General features: G+C 41.0%; 1 protein-coding gene across 4 annotated transcripts; it reads left to right on the top strand.

The window, feature by feature from the left end:
- The first annotated feature begins 624 nt into the window (after positions 1 to 624).
- Positions 625 to 21,543, top strand: LOC124268064. Of its 4 annotated transcripts, none has more exons than XR_006896193.1 (16): positions 625 to 726; positions 1,323 to 1,521; positions 2,511 to 2,573; positions 4,637 to 4,699; positions 5,515 to 5,558; positions 5,834 to 5,930; positions 6,366 to 6,474; positions 7,205 to 7,315; positions 7,645 to 7,740; positions 10,197 to 10,320; positions 11,400 to 11,538; positions 15,864 to 15,899; positions 16,147 to 16,189; positions 18,370 to 18,832; positions 18,926 to 19,006; positions 19,093 to 21,543. XR_006896193.1 is itself a non-coding variant. In XM_046703084.1 (14 exons), the coding sequence occupies exons 1-14, from the start codon at positions 688 to 690 to the stop codon at positions 18,416 to 18,418; spliced, it is 1,212 nt and encodes a 403-aa protein (XP_046559040.1). In that variant the 5' UTR covers positions 625 to 687; the 3' UTR covers positions 18,419 to 18,887. The 4 variants fall into 4 exon arrangements, 1 of the variants encoding a protein (XP_046559040.1); XR_006896192.1 differs by having other exon boundaries at positions 18,370 to 18,859; XR_006896194.1 differs by lacking the exon at positions 18,926 to 19,006 and having other exon boundaries at positions 18,370 to 18,859.
- The last annotated feature ends 584 nt before the right edge of the window (positions 21,544 to 22,127 follow it).

The following is a 22,127-nucleotide window of genomic DNA, read 5'->3' as shown; positions in this document are numbered from 1 at the left end:
TGATGAGCAATCATTTTGAAAAACGCTAGGCTAATCCACTGTCCCATTTGATAAAGAGTAATGTTACTTCTTGTAGACATTCCTGGCAATCAAGGTTGTGGGACACAAACAAACAACAGGCCTGTGTGAAAAACTAATAGGGACATTGATATACATGTACTCAAACATTAGATATACATAATAACTGATATAGCATTATACACACACTGTAATCAGATGCTCCTACAGTGGAACAGAATAAAAATATTGAAGATAATGGCAAAATAAATAACTTGTGAATAGTATTGTGTTAGTAGTTTTTATTTAAATTCTTTTGGTCATCACAATTTGTATGAATTTTCCAATGATTGTTTCATTTGAAACTGACCATCAGCAATTTTCCCTGTGTATTTGTACTCTACACCTTATTGGCATAATGACTTAGGAAATATTAAGATGAGAAATAAAACAACATGCGACATTAGCATGGTAATTACACATATGAGACGTGTGATAGTTGATTTTTGTCATGCCTCCCAGCCAGTCTCAGAGACGGATTTTATGGCAGCTTCAATCAGGTCCTACAGCGGTCAAAGGGAGGTAATTAATGCTAACCGGTAGTTCCTTCTTTCTAAAAATAGACCCATACTAATGTGTCAAAATGCGACGTTGGAGCTGTTGATTTAACACAACACGCACACCCACAGAATGACTGACAAGACAGGAGAGCTACCTCTTGTTATACCTGTAAGTATAACCCTGATTCATGATAATATCTAGACATTTATAATGAACTCCTTGAGTAGACAAATGATGAAAAATAACAGTAAGCCACAGACCAGGAGAAGGTCCACGTGAAACGCCAATATCACATCTACTATGTTTATTAATGAAATTATGGATCTAATTTCACTTTACACAATACGGATGATTGTGAAATTTTCAATTCCATGTAGATCTTTCCTCATTTCCACAATAAATCTAGCAGTAATCAGTTTTTGAAGGAAAATAATGAACACCAGTATCGCTTCACAGTAGGAAATCTAAGCTGAATTCTCTCAAAACAGCTATACAACAGTGAAAATGTCACTATTGAAAATAGTTTTTAGAAAAAACAGAAAGCCAAACTTGTTCGTACAACTATATATTGATTAACATCTACCTTTAATAGTCAATGCTGAACATATTAAGCTTGATAAGAGCTGTGTTTGTGTGGAACCTTTCAAAAGACCTGGGCCAAGGAAGTGTTCAAGAACAAAGTCTACTAAAGCCAAGCTTTGATCAAGACCAGAGAGGATGCTGAATCATGACCTTTTCTTCATGGTATTTACCTTTCTTGTCAGATCTCTATTCTGGAGGAGTACTTCCAGTGTTCGATATGCCTAAACAACATGACAGACACTATGACAACGGCATGCGGACACCGCTATTGTGGGAAGTGTATTCAGGAGTGGGTGGACCGCAACCACACCTGTCCCTGCTGCAACAGTGCCGTCAACTCCGTCCAGCTCATCAAGGACCATCAGTTCGACAGTCTCATAGGTGAGAACAACATAGTGTTTCAGTTAACCAGTTTCACTAGGAATTCAGAAGGCAAGATTGGGCCAAATATACAAGAGTATTGCTAACATGGTGGCACATGAATTATTCATAAAGTGGTGAAAATCTACTGTGTACCTGTTATATTTGGGATTACACTTTCTCAGTAAGGTACAGATTCTAGTACTTTCAAACCACACTCTCACTCCAGAGTGATATTATGGTGACTCATGGTCTAGTAGACAGCAAACAACTCAGAAATCAGGTTAGGTTGATTACCGTCTTTGGGAGTATTTTGATGGGTGACCACATTCTTCATCATTATTCCTGAGAGTTTCTAGGGCTTCAGCCCACCCCGTAGATGAAGCATATGTAGCACATGTGATGTCTCCTGGATCAAGTGACTATGTTCTGAATAAGCCTCTGTTCAGTCAGCAGTAGAACTGGGTACCCAGTAGGATGAGATGGTAATGTGACTGTTAGCCTTCTGACAAGGCAGCCCGGATTGTATACTCCTCAGGGAGATGAGAATGAAAACTAAATGCATGGTGCTTTCAAATTCCAACAAAGGGTGTTTAATTACTTGTACTGATTAGTTGCTGAATATGTATCCTGAATACATTCGGAACAGAAATTGACCCATGAAGATCTGGGTTAGAATTGGTCTTCAGTAAGCCATTCTTGTCATAAGAGGCGACTAACGGGATCGGGTGATCAGGCTCACTGACTTGGTTGACACATGTCATTGTATCCCAATTATGTGGAACGAGGTTCATCATGTTGATCACTGGATTGTCTGGTCTAGACTCGATAATTTACAGACCTCCGCCATATGGCTGGAATATTTCTGAGTGCAGCATCAAACAACAAACCAATGGAACAGAAATGTTATGTTATTTAAGACTTTGTGTGTGATATGTTCATTTTCGTGTTTCATGTTAGCGTTAAACTTTTCTATCAGATTTTAACTTGTCTTTGTGTTCATGTTTCAGGAGAAGTTGATTCTGAAAAATCCAAAGCGGAAGCTAATTATTTTGACAATCTCATCAACAGTGGTATGTTGGAAATATTTCATCCAAGTAATGAAGTCAAACAAAATAGTCTTTGACTTGCATTTAGAAGTGATACTCAATAGGGAGAGAATTGATGGATGTCTCACACTGTGTTTCCCATAGTCAAGACATTTACATCCATAATTTCTCTCCCTAAAGTAATTGGGGTTTCAATGTATTACCTGGTTACAGAGTGAATGAGAGAGTATGGTTTTATGCCGCTTTTAGCAATGTTCCAGCAATTTCACCGCAGGGGACACCTGAAATGGGCTTCACACATTGTACCCATTTGGGGAATCAAAGCCGGGTCTTCGGTGTGATGAGCAAACGCTTGAACCACTAGGCTACCCCACAGTCTGATCTGGTTACAGAATGGCGGACCCTGGTTCATGCTATCAGCCACCAGTTTGTTACAGACTTAGAAATTCAAAGCAGACATTTATTTGTCAACTGAAGAAGATTCTCACTCTTGCTTGCTTTGTCATTGGCAAACAATACTTGGTGTATGTAACACTAAATAAAGTACTACATGCTAATTTCTTTCCTTGTACTAAATCTAGATTTATGTTGTCATTGTGATTATTGACCTGTGAAGGTTCGGGTTGGAATATTGATCTTCAGTAACTCATGCTTGTCGTAAGAGGCGACTAGCCGGATCGGTTAGTCAGGCTTGCTGACTTGGCTGACACATGTCATCGGTTCCCAATGTCATCGGCTGTTGATCACAGGATTGTCTGGTCAAGACTCGATTATTTACAGACCGCCGCCATATAGCTGGAATATTGCTGAGAGCGGCGTTAAAATAAACTCACTCACTCACTCATTGTGATTATGTCCCTGAGAAGCTGAGTTTCTTGTTCCTCTGTCAAGTCTTTGTCTTGATGCTGTCTTCAGCTATACTCTACTACTACCATTTCTTCTGTGTCATCATAACCCAATTGATTTTCATGATGCTGTTCACTGGATTGTCTGATCCAGACTCGATGTTTTACAGATCACTGCCATGTAGCTGGAATATTGCGTGTGACGTTAAACAACAAACAAACAAATAAACAAACAAAGCATTCCTTCAACAAGAAGGGGGACAACTCTAGACAAAATAACCTGTCATGCGTTTGCATCCTCAAGTTTAGTCCTTGTGTATCATTAGGGCTCCTTGCCTCTAGGCAGGAGACCTATTGTCATCGTTCGGATTATTATTATTATTATTATTATTATTATTTATTATTCAACCAATTTTGTGTACCAAACATAACTCCTAAACCAATGCTCCGAAACGCTTACAAAAAATCACACAGATGCGCACCGAGGTGTAGATATTTCCCTTAAAAATCTCTAGGCTCTTGGCCCAATAGCAAAGGGGAAATAATTCAAATTTAATTCCAAAATTTCAACGTTTGACAGCAAATATCTCAAGAACTAATTGTTCCAACACTTCCAAATCTCTTGTACAGATGCACAATCGAATTCCCAACAATTTTGCCTGGACAGGTCAAGTTGCTAAAACGTACCGTTTGGCAGTTATTTTTGTTTTCAGTTTTTGGCCATGTTTTTCAGCAGTTTTCTGAGTGGTTTGCTCCCAAAATGTGCAAATTTGCACAAAAAGTGTCAGTATGGTAGATGATGTCTTGGTGATTCCAGAACACTAATTGTTTTGACCGTAGACCCAAGAACAACTGAGATACAGCCTTTTAAAGAGGGAACTATTTCTTCTCCGGAACTTCTTAAAAGGTACATGACCCACGCGACCCCGGCTGTATTTGGAAGATCCGCCCGCATGTCAAAACACGTGTTCTGGCTCCGTTTTGGACGATGATATCTAGCCCTCAGATAGAACTAAAGCCAAGGAGCCCTCATCGTTGCCTGCAACTATATTATCCCCCCTCAACGCATTTTGCGGGGGGTATTAAAATGGAAGCTCTGGCCTATTGTACCAAATTTGAAAAAAAACAAGTGTTACAGTTAGTGATGTGTGAATGAGAGCTGGGCAGTTTGTACTTAGCATTATGGATGTGTTTCTCTTTTAGGAGACCTCTTAACAAATATTTTGTTTCCTGTTTTGATAGCTGCCAACTCATCTAATGACTTCAGTGACCGCAAGCTGTCACCTGTAGAAGAAGTGTTGAAGAGTAAGTTGTGATGTATAAGTCAGGGGCAAAACTACCATTGTAGCAGACCTTAACTACGGCTTAAGAGACCACATTTTTCATAGGCAGTCCCCAAATGCAGGTAATGGCATGTAAGAGCATCTAGTTTCTTCATTTTGTCGGGATGGTCTGCTTTGCTTTAAAATACCACTGGTAACTGATCTCTAATGATACATGTTGTAAGGATGTAATTCATAAATCAACAGTAGAGATACACTACATGCAGACTCCATGTTTCACACGCTGGGAGACATAGCTCATTATGTATTGAATCCCATCCAAACAGATATTCAGTAGAATACAGTTAGTAAGACAATGTGGATGTGGCAGAAATTAGTATACATTTGCATATATATTTACTATTCTTCCAATATGTACCCATGAATCGTTTTGTATTGACACATCATTGGACTGGGTTGTATGTTTATTCATTACACAGTTAGTTTTAAGGAGTGCTTGGCAAACCACAGACATGACAGTCATGTGTAATCGATCATACAGCAGGGTTCACATGGATTACTGACTACTGAACTGAGTCCAGATACATATATCAAGTTGTAGAATGGTGCTCTTTAAAGCTACTAACAGTATGCAAGAAACCTGGCGTCAGTTTACTGCAGGAGAAGCGCAGTGTGACCCAGTAAAGCTGTATGTGCTGGCATTCATTGAGAATCTTTGAATTGAATATATTTCATGACAGAGTCAAGTACACAAGTGGGTACTTAAGGAAGAAGGTGTTGAAGAAATTTGCTGTCCACATTTTGAACCCTTTTAATAAAGGGATTGTTTCCTTGCAGAGCACTTACGACAAGGTCTGACAGCACATGAGAAGTACTTCCAGGTAAGAAACATCAGCTTCACCTGTGTCAGGTGTGAGGGCTTGTATCAGGAGTTCAGTAGGTCCACATGTGTACAGGTATGTGGTACTCTAGGGTGTATTTCTACAGGTATAGAAATGTCATCTTCACCTGTGTCAGGTGTGAGGGCTTGTATCAGGAGTTCAGTAGGTCCACATGTGTACAGGTTTGTGGTGCTCTATGGTGTATTTGTATAGGTATAGAATACACGGACCTGTACACACTGACCTGTACACACTGACCTGGCCTCATGTTGCAGAGTCTGCGGCTGGAGTTTGCGCAGCGCATGCAGACACTGGAGCGGGACACCGAGCGGGCCCTTCAGACACTGATGTTGGAGGGACTCTCGCCTACAGGTGGGAATACTTTAACTCAGTGGTTGTCTGTAAAACCTCCAGGTTGATTCTTGGCAGAAAAGTTCCTCCATGGCCCACTTTAGGAGCAGAAAGTGACATGAGATGTGATGACTAATGTATTAAATGCTTGGCAGTATGATACTGGCAGTAATGAAGAAAAATAAATATGCTGAAGGATTTTTAAACTTATGTGTTAAAATCATAGTATATGGAAATTGTCAAAGATGCCTGTAATTTCACATTTGGTGTAAAGTTGGTGTGATGAACAAGGGGATAGCTCTATGGAGAAACAGCTTCTTTCTCTGTATGTCAGGTTTCAGTGTAGATGCTAACAAGTACAGCACTGTAGGTGAAGCATTTATATAGAGTAATATGTTCTGTTTATACAGTCAGTGTACAGACTGTTACACTCACTGAGATACGTGTCCATTGTAGAGGTGCAGCTGCAGACTGCGGTGATGGAGTCGCGGCTGACATCACAGAAAGATGCTCTCACAGATCAGCTACAGCTATGCGTTGACCGAGTGGCAGACGCCTACGACAGGTGAGAATCCGTGCTGGATAGAGATCAGAGTGTTTCTGTTCTGTTCTGTTGATAGGTTTCTACCATTTTTGTTTTATCTGTGTGCTGGGGCCTGGGTGTATCTGTGATTGTGAAAAAGGGAGGTAACCCAGAAACAAAGTGATCAAGAGCACATGCTGCCTGAGAGTGAGACATCAGCCCAGCACCTCCTTCGACATCAATCAACATCAGACTTGGGATCTCCAGAGTCCACCTTATATTACTCCACTGTAATGTTGTTTCATGACACCTAATTAAGCTGAAAAAAACCTTTCAAATGCACCATGGATCTTGATACCCAGTTTATCTGATTGGCTTATCACATTTATAACACTGCCCATTCTAGTTCTTGGTATAATCCTTGTTATCAGAACTAAGCCAAGTTGGTCTCATCCCCATCTCCATGAATAAGAAAATACAAGAAATTGTATAAGACATACGTCTGTTTCAAAATGGAAACTTTGTTATATAGCAACTTAAAAGTTAAAGGTATATATATGTGAGTATGGTTTGACACTATTTGACACCTAAAGGCAGGAGACATGTAGATGTTCTTCTCACATTGTTCCCATGTGAAGAGATACTGCTAGAACACAAAAACACTACCCCGCCATCCCCACATTCCCCACAGTGTCAGACAGCCCATGTTGAGAGGAGATTTTGAAGAGTCTCTTATCATGAACATTTGTGACACAAGCTCTGTTTTCTTCAGGTATCTGACTGACCACATTCCCACATTGGCGATACTGCCGGTGAAGGTGTCGGTGTACATCGTAGATAAAAACCTGCAAATTCCTGACATCACCATCAAGGCTTTTGATGAGTAAGTCACTTCTCACACACCGGACTGTGTACTGACATTATATAAGTATGTCTTTGGGGAGATTGATAGAAAAATTATTGCACACTTACAATCAAAATATGTTCCAAATATACATATTGATCAGAAGCATTTTTTTATTTGTGTTCCTTTACAAATATTTTATCCAACCTTTTATGGTTTTAATGCTGTAATTATGCTAACAACAGTAGAAAGTTACTACCAAAGTTAACATAGGGGCAAGTATTACTGTAGGTTGACATGATTATATTGGGATCTGAATGACTGAGGATGTTCTTGTACTACTCTTCATTCTTTGTCGTCTGTTCCAGCATCACCCACATACAGACTGTGATAGAGAATACCCTGAAAGACAGAGGGGACCCTCTCATCAGATGGGGGTGTGAGGGCAGGGTATACCTTGTGGGGTGAGTGTATGAATCCCAGGGGTGACCCTCTCATCAGATAGGGGTGTGAGGGCAGGATATACCTGGTGGGGAGAGTGTATGAATCCCAGGGGTAACCCTCTCATCAGATGGGGGTGTGAGGGCAGGGTATACCTTGTGGGGTGAGTGTATGAATCCCAGGGGTGACCCTCTCATTAGATGGGGGTGTGAGGGCATGGTATACCTTGTGGGGTGAGTGTGTGAATCCCAGGGGTGACCCTCTCATCAGTTAGGGGTGTGAGGGCAGGATATACCGGGTGGGGAGAGTGTGTGAATCCCTGGGGGTAACCCTCTCATCAGATTGAGGTGTAAGGGCAGGGTATACCTTGTGGGTTGAGTGTATGAATCTTAGGGGTGTGAGGGCAGGGTATACTTATCAGATGGGGGTGTGAGGGAAGGGTATACCTGGTGGGGAGAGTGTATGAATCTTAGGGGTGACCCTCTCATCAGATTTGGGTGTGAGGGCAGGATATACCTTATGGGGTGAGTGTATGAATCCCAGGGGGAAGCCTCTCATCAGATAGGGGTCTGAGGGCAGGGTATACCTTATGTGGTGAGTGTATGAATCCCAGGGGTGACCCTCTCATCAGATAGGGGTGTGAGGGCAGGGTATACCTTGTGGGGTGAGTGTATGAATCTTAGGGGTGACGCTCTTATCAGATTGGGGTGTGAGGGCAGGATATACCTTGTGGGGTGAGTGTATGAATCCCAGGGGTGACCCTCTCATCAGATTGGGGTGTGAGGGCAGGGTATACCTTGTGGGGTGAGTGTATGAATCCCAGGGGTGACCCTCTCATCAGATTGGGGTGTGAGGGCAGGGTATACCTTGTGGGGAGAGTGTATGAATCCCAGGGGACCCTCTCATCAGATGGGGGTGTGAGGGCAGGGTATACCTTGTGGGGTGAGTGTATGAATCCCAGGGGTGACCCTCTCATCAGATAGGGGTGTGAGGGCAGGATATACCTTGTGGGGAGAGTGTGTGAATCCCAGGGGTAACCCTCTCATCAGATTGGGGTGTGAGGGCAGGGTATACCTTGTGGGTTGAGTGTATGAATCCCAGGGGTGACCCTCTCATTAGATGGGGGTGTGAGGGCATGGTATACCTTGTGGGGTGAGTGTGTTTTAATCCCAGGGGTGACCCTCTCATCAGATAGGGGTGTGAGGGCAGGATATACCGGGTGGGGAGAGTGTGTGAATCCCAGGGGTAACCCTCTCATCAGATGGAGGTGTGAGGGCAGGATATACCTTGTGGGTTGAGTGTATGAATCCCAGGGGTGACCCTCTCATCAGATCAGGGGTGTGAGGGCAGGATATACCTTGTGGGGAGAGTGTGTGAATCCCAGGGGTGACCCTCTCATCAGATCGGGGTGTAAGAGGGCAGGATATACCTTGTGGGGTGATTGTAGGAATCAGAAGCCCATCAGATGGGGTTGGGATAAGTGTATGAATATTGGTGCCGACCCTGGTTTGACCATATTTGTTGTATTTTGTATAAAAATTATTTGAAAGCATGCTGTTTTATGACATTATGTACAATTTGTTAGGTTTCGGTTCTTAAGTCTACAAAATAATCTTGTTGCCTTGAATAAATGGAAGACATTTGAAATGAATCAGGTTTCCTAGAAGCACTTGTAAAATCTGCACTATTAGTCACTAGGACACCACTGAGCAACATGAATGGATGCTAGAATCCCTTTGGCCAATGTCTTTTGAACTGTGTCTTTACACACTCTCAGTCTGACAGTTTATTAATGTCTGTACAAAGCATGATAAATATTGATGAAGTCTGCATTCATATACAGGCGTGCCCCGTTTATCTGGACACTTGTGTTTTTCTTGAAATTGTCCGGATAGACGAATTTTCAGATATCTGAACTGGCTAGCTGCATTGTCTATCCATTATATAACATGCCTACCTCTCAATCACATCTGTCTGTCTAATGCTAGCAACCAATCACGAAACAGTTCTGATGTCATCCACGCTTTCGCATTGTTCCTGTACCTAACATATACTGCCGCATTAAAGTCACTACCAAAACAACAGGGATGTCCAGCCTAGTTTATCAGCGTAATTATAGTGACCCACAAATTGACACGCCTCAAAAGCAACTCAAAATTAACTCAGTGTCGCCTTGCTAATTACAGGTAGTTAATCCTCTCACGCTTCAAAGACTGCTGACTTCTTTTATGTTAGGGCACGCAAGGCCACTCGGTAAAATGCATGTGTTATCATACTGTCAGGTGGTCAGCCATCCGGATATACAAGAACAAATTGCATATAATTTAGCGTTTTGTATGTGAAAACGATCGTCCGGTTACGGAAATCGGATTTCCGGACAAGTAATTTTATAACGTTGTGAATTCGTTTAAGGAATTTTCGTATCTGAGGTTTCGGATAAACAGGGCATGACTGTAGTGACCTCCATTGTCTGTTTCAGCCCCTTATCAGGTGACAACAGGTCTGACCTTCAGAAGGTCCTTGATGACCCTGACTGTGTGGAGTCGTTCCCCGACATCCACCTCCTGACCTGGCACTGTCGTCCAGTGCTGCAGTACAACATGGTGAGCCTTGGTGTCTCCATTACATGGCTTAGGTGAAACACAGTAGTCTGGATTCTCAATCAAGTACCACGTCATCAGAGGGTCGCTACAGCACATTGTGAATTTATTTCCGTTGTGAAAGTAAAATCTGTAAACATTCCACTTCTTGAACACATGACCTTGGCATTGTTATACTGTAGGGCTAAAAAGAGGGATCCAAAACACTGCACAGTTACTTCCCTTTAAAACGGTGAGGTGAGGTGAAGTGGGTTTAACGTCGTGCTTGAGAATATTTCGCTCATATGATGACGTGCATGCGTGTGTATGTGTATGTGCTGCTGCTTGTACTAGCCCAGACTGAAGCTGGTTTTATAGTGCTAGCCCACTGAGATACCATGCTGCAGTGAAGCATGAATACCCCACTCAGACACATTATACTGACTCCGAGCCGACCAGTCCTTGTTGCACCTATTAATGCCGAGCACCAGGCAGGGACCAACAAGTACCATATTTTAACGTCTTTTGGTGTGACGCAGTCGGGGATCGAACCCGCGACCTTCTGCTCTCCGGGCGGACGCTCTAACCACTACACCACGGAGGCGGTCCCTTTAAAAAAGGCACTGCTTGACTCAACATTTCGTGTTTTGGTGATAGTTGGATTTTTTGTGCATGTTTTACTATTGTGAATTTGGCCAGTGAAATGTGATGTGTATTATATTAAAGGGTAAGGTTTGTTATGGGATCATCAGTATCGGTAATCTTGTCGTAAGTAATGGTGAGTTGGTGCGATCTGCTAACATTTGACACATGATTTCACTGAAATTAACATAAACAATATTGAGTGATGTTTTAAATAAATTTGAGTTTTGACCTTATTCTATCTTAAATGTTAGATTTCTGAAAACTGCTCTCGAGGCTGAGTTGGAAAGAAAATTGAAGACATATATCCTTCATGTTCTTGGTCCTATAACATCTTACTCAAACACATCCCGCTCAAAATGGTGTCATGAGACCAGAAATATGAAGGTTAGGTGTTCTAAGTTTTCCTTCCTCTCAGTGCTTCAAGTGTTTGATTGACCCAGGTTTGACTTAACCCACAGAAACCAGGCAGTGAGATTGTGGTAAAGGGCTGCTTCAAGTGTGAGAGTGACCTGCCCAAGATCTGCTTCGTCCAGAAGTACAAGGAACAGGGTCCCCACCCAGTCGACTACTTCTCCTGTAAAAACTGTGGATTCAACTGTAAGTGTCCTGGTAACCACCAATCTCTGATTACACTGACCATGTCAGAAAAGTGGAACTCTATATACAATATTCAAACAATGTCACAGCCTGGCGCTCCAGAAATGGGTGTCACTGTACCCATTTGGGGAGTAGAACCCAGGCCTTCAACATGACACTTTACCCTCTTGGCTACCACTCCGTTCTTAAGACAACCAAATAGACTTATAATGAGTGACTTGACTGTGTGTTACATGACTTTAAACAGCTTTTCAGTTATTTTCACAGATTGGATGCTTAGTTGTCAGGAAGGCAAAAACTGATGCATGTTTGAAGAGCTTCAGTATGATGTTAAACTGCAGTTTACAACATGAAGGGTTAAAGCCCAAACTGATGCATGTTGGAAGAGCTTCAGTATGATGTTAAACTGCAGTTTACACCATGAAGGGTTAAAGCCCAAACTGAGCCATGTTGTGGACATTGTTTCTGTGGTGAACTCCATGTGTATAAGTCTTCTGTTGAGCCGCCGATATCCTGGTGATCAAACCATTGGCAACTGGCTCCTGGCACAGCTATGGGACACAACTTGTTACAGCAAAGTGTGCTGTCGATGAGCACTTGCATGTTATGCTCTGTATCTGTAAGTGATGATGAGACATTTGTATGGTGTATGATAAATGGTGTCTTTTGAACTGTGTCTCTACACACTCTCAAACTGGACAGTTTCTATTAATGTTCGTACAAAGCATGATAAATATTGATGAAGTCTGCATTCATATACAGAAGCATGCCCCCGCTTATCTGACACTTGTGTTTTTCTCTTGAAATTGTCCGGATAGACTAATTTTCAGGATATCTGAACTGGCCAACTGCATTGCTCCATCCATTATATAACATGCCTACCTCAATCACATCACGTCTGTCTAATGCTAGCAACCAATCACGTAAAACAGTTCTGATGTCATCCACGCTTCATTGTTCCTGTACCTAACATAAACTGCCGTGATTAAAGTCACTACCAAAACAACAGGGATGTCCAGCCTAGTTTATCAGCTGCGTAATTATAGTGACCCACAAATTGACTGCGCCCTCAAAAGCAACTCAAAATTAACTCAGTGTCGCCTTGCTAATTACAGGTAGTTAATCCTCCACGCTTCAAAGACTGCTGACTCTCTTTTTATGTTAGGGCAACGCTAAGGCCACTTCGATGTAAAATGCATGTGTTATCATACCGTCAGGTGGTCAGCCATCCGATATACGAAAAAATTGCATATAATTTAGCGCTTTTGTATGTGGAAAATGATCAAACGATGCTACGGAAATCGGATTTCGGACAAGTAATTTTATAACGCTAAGGAATTCGCTTTAAGGAATTTTCAGATCTGAGGTTTCGATAAACAGGGCATGACTGTAGTGACTCTTCCATTGTCTGTTTCAGCCCCTTATCAGGTGACAACAGGTCTGACCTTCAGAAGGTCCTTGATGACCCTGACTGTGTGGAGTCGCCTCCCGACATCCACCTCCTGACCTGGCACTGTCGCCCAGTGCTGCAGTACAACATGGTGAGCCTTGGTGTCTCCATTACATGGCTTAGGTGAAACACAGTAGTCTGGATACTCCATCAAGTACCACGCCATCAGAGTCTCGCTACAGCACATTGTGAATTTATTTCCGCTGTGAAAGTAGGGTTTAACGCCGCGGTTTGAGAATATTTCGCTCATATGACGACGTGCATGCATGCGTATGTATGTGTATGTGCTGCTGCTTGTACTCAGCCCAGACTTAAGCTGGTTTTATAGTGCTAGCCCACTGGAGATACCATGCTGCAGTGAAGCATGAATAATTCCCACTCAGACACATTATACTGACTCTAAGCCGACCAGTCCTTGTTGCACCTATTAATGCCGAGCACCAGGCAGGACCAACAAGTACCATATATTTTAACGTCTTTTTGGTGTGACGCAGTCGGGGATCGAACCCGCGACCTTCTGCTCTCCGGGCGGACGCTCTAACCACTACACCACGGAGGCGGTCCCTTTAAAAAGGCACTGCTTGACTCAACATTTCGTGTTTTGGTGATAGTTGGATTTTTTGTGCATGTTTTACTATTGTGAATTTGGCCAGTGAAATGTGATGTGTATTATATTAAAGGGTAAGGTTTGTTATGGGATCATCAGTATCGGTAATCTTGTCGTAAGTAATGGTGAGTTGGTGCGATCTGCTAACATTTGACACATGATTTCACTGAAATTAACATAAACAATATTGAGTGATGTTTTAAATAAATTTGAGTTTTGACCTTATTCTATCTTAAATGTTAGATTTCTGAAAACTGCTCTCGAGGCTGAGTTGGAAAAGAAAATTGAAGACATATATCCTTCATGTTCTTGGTCCTATAACATCTTACTCAAACACATCCCGCCAAAATGGTGTCAAGGAGACCAGAAATATGAAGGTTAGGTGTTCCTAAGTTTTCCTTCCTCCTCAGTGCTTCAAGTGTTTGATTGACCCAGGTTTGACTTAACCCACAGAAACCAGGCAGTGAGATTGTGGTAAAGGGCTGCTTCAAGTGTGAGAGTGACCTGCCCAAGATCTGCTTCATTCCAGAAGTACAAGGAACAGGGTCCCCACCCAGCTTCCACTACTTCTCCTGTAAAACTGTGGATTCAACTGTAAGTGTCCTGGTAACCACCAATCTCTGATTACACTGACCATGTCAGAAAAGTGGAACTCTATATACAACATTCAAACAATGTCACAGCCTGGCTCCAGAAATGGGTGTCACTGTACCCATTTGGGGAGTAGAACCCAGGCCTTCAACATGACACTTTACCTCTTGGCTACCACTCCGCTCTTAAGACAACCAAATAGGGACTTATAATGAGTGACTTGACTGTGTGTTACATGACTTTAAACAGCTTTTCAGTTATTTTCACAGATTGGATGCTTAGTTGTCAGGAAGGCAAAAACTGAGCCATGTTTGAAGACCTTCAGTATGATGTTAAACTGCAGTTTACACCGTGAAGGGTTAAAGCCCAAACTGAGCCATGTTTGAAGACCTTCAGTATGATGTTAAACTGCAGTTTACACCATGAAGGGTTAAAGCCCAAACTGATGCATGTTTGAAGAGCTTCAGTATGATGTTAAACTGCAGTTTACACCATGAAGGGTTAAAGCCCAAACTGATGCATGTTTGAAGACCTTCAGTATGATGTTAAACTGCAGTTTACACCATGAAGGGTTAAAGCCCAAACTGAGCCATGTTTGAAGACCTTCAGTATGATGTTAAACTGCAGTTTACAACATGAAGGGTTAAAGCCTAAACTGATGCATGTTTAAAGAGCTTCAGTATGATGTTAAACCGCAGTCTACAACATGAAGGGTTAAAGTCCAAACTGATGCACGTTGGAAGAGTTTCAGTATGATGCTAAACCGCAGCCATACATCAAGGGTTAAAGCTCTCCAAACTGAGCCATGTTGAAGAGCTTCAGTATGATGTTAAAACCGCAGCCTACAACATCATGGGTTAAAGTCCAAACTGATGCATGTTGGAAGAGCTTCAGCATGAAAACTGATGCATGTTTGAAGACCTTCAGTATGATGTTAAACTGCAGTTTACACCATGAAGGGTTAAAGCCCAAACTGATGCATGTTGGAAGAGCTTCAGTATGATGTTAAACTGCAGTTTACACCATGAAGGGTTAAAGCCCAAACTGATGCATGTTGGAAGAGCTCTCTAGCATGATGTTAAACTGCAGTTTACAAATATCAAGGGTTAAAAAGCCCAAACTGAGCCATGTTGGAAGAGGCTTCAGTATGATGTTAAACTGCAGTTTACAACATCAAAGGGTTAAAGTCCAAACTGATGCATGTTTGAAGAGCTTCAGTATGATGTTAAACTGCAGTTTACAACATGAAGGGTTAAAGCCCAAACTGATGCATGTTGGAAGAGCTTCAGTATGATGTTAAACTGCAGTTTACACCATGAAGGGTTAAAGCCCAAACTGAGCCATGTTGGAAGAGCTTCAGTATGATGTTAAACTGCAGTTTACACCATGAAGGGTTAAAGCCCAAACTGAGCCATGTTGTGGACATTGTTTCTGTGGTGAACTCCATGTGTATAAGTACCGGTCTTCTGTTGAGCCGCCGATATCCTGGTGATCAAACCATTGGCAACTGGCTCCTGGCACAGCTATGGGACACAACTTGTTACAGCAAAGTGTGCTGTCGATGAGCACTTGCATGTTATGCTCTGTATCTGTAAGTGATGATGAGACATTTGTATGGTGTATGATAAATGGACGTACCATTGTTATATAACTAATCAGGCAGTGTATATGTTACAGGGATCTGCAGGTCGTGTGTTCAGATTTGCCATCAAGGTAAGTTCAGTGACAGTCAGTCACAACTATACTATAAATGCAGAACAAACATTATCAATCTATGTTAGTTTCAGTGTCTCTAAAACCCTTAGAGACAGATAATGACTGTTTGATTCAAGGCATGAGGAGTTACTTACTAAATCATGAAAAAATGCAGTATGATTTGTGTTCATGAAATAATATTTTTACAGTATAAAGTAAATGGTATTTTGGTCAATGATTAATGATTCACTTCCTTACCTTGCAGGGCATGATGTCAGTACGCATGTACTCAATCACAAGCCAACCTGGTAAGTCGTCACAGACTTTACTCCACAACAATACCAAACACTTAACATCCCTCGCAGACAGTATTGCACAACAATACCAAACATGGAACATTCGTCACAGACTTTACTCCACAACAATACCAAACATGGAACATTCGTCACAGACATTACTCCACAACAATACCAAACATGGAACATTTGTCACAGAATTTACTCCACAACAATACCAAACATGGAACATTTGTCACAGACTTTACTCCACAACAATACCAAACATGGAACATTTGTCACAGACTTTACTCCACAACAACACCAAACATGGAACATTTGTCACAGACATTACTCCACAACAATACCAAACATGGAACATTTGTTACTTTAGACTTGGAACATTTGTCACAGACTTTACCACAACAATACCAAACATGGAACATTTGTTACAGACTTTACTCCACAACAATACCAAACATGGAACATTCCTCACAGACTTTACTCCACAACAATACCAAACATGGAACATTTGTCACAGACTTTCCACAACAACACCAAACATGGAACATTTGTCACCACAACAATACCAAACATGGAACATTTGTCACAGACTTTACTCCACAACAATACCAAACATGGAACATTTGTTACAGACTTTACTCCACAACAATACCAAACATGGAACATTTGTCACAGACTTTACTCCACAACAATACCAAACATGGAACATTTGTCACAGACTTTACTCCACAACAACACCAAACATGGAACATTTGTCACAATACCAAACAGACTTTCACAGACTTTACTCCACAACAATACCAAACATGGAACATTTGTCACAGACTTTACTCCACAACAATACCAAACATGGAACATTTGTCACAGACTTTACTCCACAACAACACCAAACATGGAACATTTGTCACAGACTTTACTCCACAACAACACCAAACATGGAACATTTGTTACAGACTTTACTCCACAACAATACCAAACATGGAACATTTCTCACAGACTTTACTCCACAACAATACCCAACATGGAACATTCCTCACAGACCTCCACAACAATACTCACAGACAGTACACAAAGTCAGCAGTTTAGACTACCAGTTGTCCGACTTCCATTTTTGTGGAAGCCGCAGTGGATGAGCGGTCTAGGTGTCTGACTTTGTGTGCTGGCGATTAGGTGCCTGACTCTGAGGGTGTTGGTTCAAATCCCGGATGGGACTCAACCCAAAAAGTTCTAGAATCTGTACTTTACTAAGAAAGTGTAATCCCAAATATAACATATGTTACATTTGACCACTTTCTAAAATGGCATTGTGTATTTAATACCAAACACAGAACATTTCTCACAGACAATTCTTCCTTACCTTCTTGGACATGTGAGTGTGCATGTACGTAATCACAAGTCAAGTAAAGGTGATATCTCCACAGTCGGGCAGGCAACTAGTTAGTGGTAGATGTCTTCACACTTCTTAGACAGCTGTGTTCAGATGGTGAATAAAGCCTTGATGTGTAGAACTTTCTACTCTCTGTAATTTATTCATGTGAGTTCTTGTAGAACAGAACACAGGGAACAAAGGTCACGATGGCTGACATTTCAAGCATGTCCTAGTTTCAGGAGAATTTAGTAGAGAGTTTAGGAAGGTACATCACAATATCATTGTTGGTAAAATTTCAGAATACAAACTCCCGTATATTTTCCAGGAAAACAAGGACTATTGTTGAGAACAACTAATAGACAAATCAAGGATGAATAGTTTGTTTATTATAAATTATATTATACAATATTTCATGAAGAGGGGAAACCACTTCAGTTTTACTAGGCTACTCATGCCTACATCATGCACAGTCTCCGTTGTGGCCTAGTGACTAGCGTGTCTGCTTGGAGAGCTGAAGGTCATGATCCCCTGTCCTATTCATACCTAAACTCATAAAAAGATGGTCCTTGTTGTCAACCTGCCTGGTGCTTGACCTTAAGTTGATATAAAACAAGGACAGGTTGACATTGAGACTGTATACTGGGTCCCGGGTTTTGAACCGTGACTTGGGAGATCATTGGGAGATCACACTAGACAAGTCTAGTACAAGCAGCCACACTCACAAGTATGGCATGTCTATAAGGCTGCAGTAATCATGAACACACCATTAAACCCTACTTCAGCTCAGCACCCTGACTGTAAATAATGTGATCTGTTGCAGGGCTTGCTGCTACTGCCCTAAGAAGAAGAAATGTCAGCTCCTCTCATGATGGACAGATCCTGAACTAACCATGGTAGCCATACCTCCAGCATGTTACTTGAGGCTCACAGTGTGGAGTCCTGGGTTGATGTGATCTGTGATGTGTTAGACTGTTGGTTTTGAGAATCCATTTTGGATGGAAAGTGTGCCAAGATTAGTGAATGTATGCTTAGTTGTTCTGGGTGTATGAACAGTTTGGTACAGACTGAGTGTGTGAGTGTTCCTTATGCTGCAGCCAGCAAACTTCCGTCTGTGTCAGACAAGTATGTGGTTTGATAGACATGAGCATTGTGTGGATCCCTGGTGAAGTTGAGATAGTATGAGACCACTTGATGTGCACAAGTTGGAGACCACTTGATCCTAGACACAGGTTGAGACCATTTGATCCTAGACACAGGTTGAGACCACTTGATCCTAGACACAAGTTGAGACCATTTGATCCTAGACACAAGTTGAGACCACTTGATCCTAGACACAGGTTGAGACCTTGATCTTGATGAGACCACTTGAGACACAGGTTGAGACCACTTGATCCTAGACACAAGTTGAGACCACTTGATCCTAGACACAAGTTGAGACCACTTGATCCTAGACACAAGTTGAGACCACTTGAGACCACTTGATCCAAGACACAGGTTGAGACCATTTGAGACACAAGTTGAGACCACTTGATCCTAGACACAGGTTGAGACCATTTGATCCTAGACACAAGTTGAGACCACTTGATCCTAGACACAAGTTGAGACCACTTGATCCTAGACACAGGTTGAGACCACTTGATCCTAGACACAGGTTGAGACCACTTGATCCTAGACACAAGTTGAGACCACTTGATCCTAGACACAAGTTGAGACCACTTGATCCTCATAGTTGACATGCATGTGGTACTAGAGACTGTTCTTAACAAGAGCTGTTTCATCAAGAATATCAAATGTCAAATACACAGTTAAGATATGTAGGGAAATTTGACGGTACACTTCATTTGTTCCATAAATGAAAGTACCAAATCAATGAGACCAAAATGATAAAAAGTAATTTATTTCTGCATATGTTTATAGCTTGACATACAGTGATATGTGATACAGTTAAAATGCCCATGCTGTCAGTAGTTGGTGCCTTGTTAGTACAGTGAACTGTCTACTGGTTACCATGGTTACTGTATTCAGTTTCTACCATGTGACCATAGTATAAGCACAGTGTGTCAAGTCAGTTTGGACAGGTCTGTGTATGCTTGTGGCCTTTAGATCAGGACAGATGTTTGAGGGAATACTTTACAGTGGTGTGTAAGTGACATGAAACTGATGCTGTGATATAGCAATATTAATCTATTTACTTTTTAAAACTTTTTTTCACTTTTCCACCAAATAACTTGCCTAGACGGTACCTCTTGTTTTATTCTTTGTTAATAATATGTCTTCACTAAGTTTAATCACTGGAGATTGTTGAAGTGCAATTGATGTGTTCAAGGGTCATGTAATGGCATGTTGACATATAATTCAGTCATGTTTCCATGGGAACAAGTATCAACAATTATAGCGTACCACAGCTGGAACATGTACACTTTCAGGGATTGGTAATTGATAGTTTTGTACATCATCACAAACAAGTACAGTAAGTGTACACCATCAGAGCTCTAATTGTTTTAGAGGCACAGGTGAAGTAGTAGTAATCAAACAAATAATTTGGAAGTAACCCCCTTCATTGAAGGCATCTGTGATAGCTATTAGTTGAGTTAAGGGACCAAGTTTCATATTTGTTTGTAATTGATTTGTTTTAACATGCCTCTGTCTTCTAATAAAATGGACCCAAAACTAATCCTTGAGATGAGATTCACCAAACAACATACACAATGTGATTGGAGAAAGGGTGGCACTTGATGTAGTACAATGATGTTTCAGCAAGGTCCCCATGGCCAGTCTCAGCACCGGTGTGTTAACCATTGCAGTCAAATAATGGAACCTGAATACTCACACTCAAATATACAGAAATGAGTAGTAAAATAAGTAAAATAAGTAAAATAAAGAACAAAAATCATTCTTATGTAATATGACAATTTGTCTACTGGATTTTACTAAAGCGGGTGGCATCTTGTATCATTTGCTATGATTCATTGGGGAATATTATTTAGTACTGACTTTGTTGATTGTTTGTATTTCATGATACAGAAATGTAATGTTAACTGCTGATGCCATTATGGAAGAAATACCCGAAGGACAAAATATGTGTATGATTTATGTGTGTATGACAGGATGATGAAGATGAGAATTCATGTATGGCTTGATGTTATAAGACGAGGTGTATATAGTGATGTATATAATATTCCCCACAGGGGCACTGATGGTAGTGATATGAGCATTATAGCAGTGTCATATTGTGATTGGCTATTTGTTCAATTGAACTGATTGTTTTTTTTAAGCCCTTAATGATTTGACTTCATATCAACATATTGTCACAAATAAGTAAAGCTGATATCATCCTTTGTTCATGGTGATAACATAAATATATTATGATATTGTGCAATGTCGTTCCCACGATAGATTAACTGATGCCTCTACTTGTGTAAGGAAAACATACATTTTGTGTATTGTATTTTACACACTGTTCTTAGGAGAAGAAAACATTGATAATATATACAAGAAGCTGTCAATTAATGAACTATCCTCTGTCTTGGGCTCAGATCTTGAAAGGAATTGCTCATGACACAGACTTAGGTTTTCAAACAAAAAGAGAATCTTACCTGAGTGTCTCTTATATCAAATCAACACAAGTCAGTATATATGACGCCAGAAGACACTGGTGTGAAATTCTATTGATCATCCACAATCATTCTTTCTTGTCTTTCGGTTTGTAAACAGTAATGACAAGTGTTTAGAGTGTGAAAAGTACAGCAGGTCACCTTCAGCATCAGAGAGATCAGTGATGTCATTTGATTGTCACATTGTGGGAACTGATGACATCACAATGGCCTATAAAGCATTGTGATGTAATTTCATCATAGTGATATCTCACCCAACTGATATCTCCTGTAGAAGCCGGTTTAATAAATAGAGGATACTAAACTCGCTTCCGTGTAATACCAATTTTATTAAATGAGTTAATGATTTGGTATCAAACGAGGGAAAGCGAGTTTGATGCTAAATCTTTCGTGAGTTTGATAAAAATAGTATTTCACGGAAGCGAGTTTAGTATTCTGTTTATTACTCTCCAACATAAATTGATAGAAACTGCCTACAGTGTGATTACTCTCATATCAATTTTCCGCAAGTCAAGCAAGGTCTAATACCATTGCGACAGAGGCATTAGCATTGTGATATCACAACTGTTATCATTATGACGTCATATGTCTAGCGGTATTACACTGGTGTAATATTGCCGTAAAAATATTACACTGCAGTATCTTCCACGGGGGAGTAATAAGATGATAAAACATCACAGGGTGAAGGTTATTCTGTGAGAGGTTCACATTGTTTATGTTAGCACAGACTTTTCAGTACAAGTGTTCTGTAGCAATGCATGTATACCAACATCCTACAGGTTCTCATGCAGTGATTAGTATTTTGCCAATCGATAGCATATTTACTTAGAAAATGATACATATGCTGTGTTCTCACTCAGACATTCATCCACATTTATTTGAAATGCCAGCTCTATCTGTAATTATCATGTGATCATGTGGTGTCATGGTTGTTCCCAGGCTGCTAACTTTAGCGTTAACACCG

The sequence above is a fragment of the Haliotis rubra genome, unplaced genomic scaffold (assembly GCF_003918875.1).
Source record: "Haliotis rubra isolate DU_JTF1 unplaced genomic scaffold, ASM391887v1 Scf136, whole genome shotgun sequence".
NCBI lineage: Eukaryota > Metazoa > Mollusca > Gastropoda > Lepetellida > Haliotidae > Haliotis > Haliotis rubra.
This window is presented reverse-complemented; position numbering and strand designations above follow the sequence as displayed.

Excerpts from the sequence above, each read along its gene's own strand:
- LOC124268064 (XM_046703084.1), top strand. The coding sequence starts at position 688 with ATGACTGACAAGACAGGAGAGCTACCTCTTGTTATACCT. Across the intron at positions 1,522-2,510 it reads TCAGTTCGACAGTCTCATAG|GAGAAGTTGATTCTGAAAAA; the intron begins GTGAGAACAACA and ends TTCATGTTTCAG. Across the intron at positions 16,190-18,369 it reads CTCAATCACAAGCCAACCTG|GGCTTGCTGCTACTGCCCTA; the intron begins GTAAGTCGTCAC and ends GATCTGTTGCAG.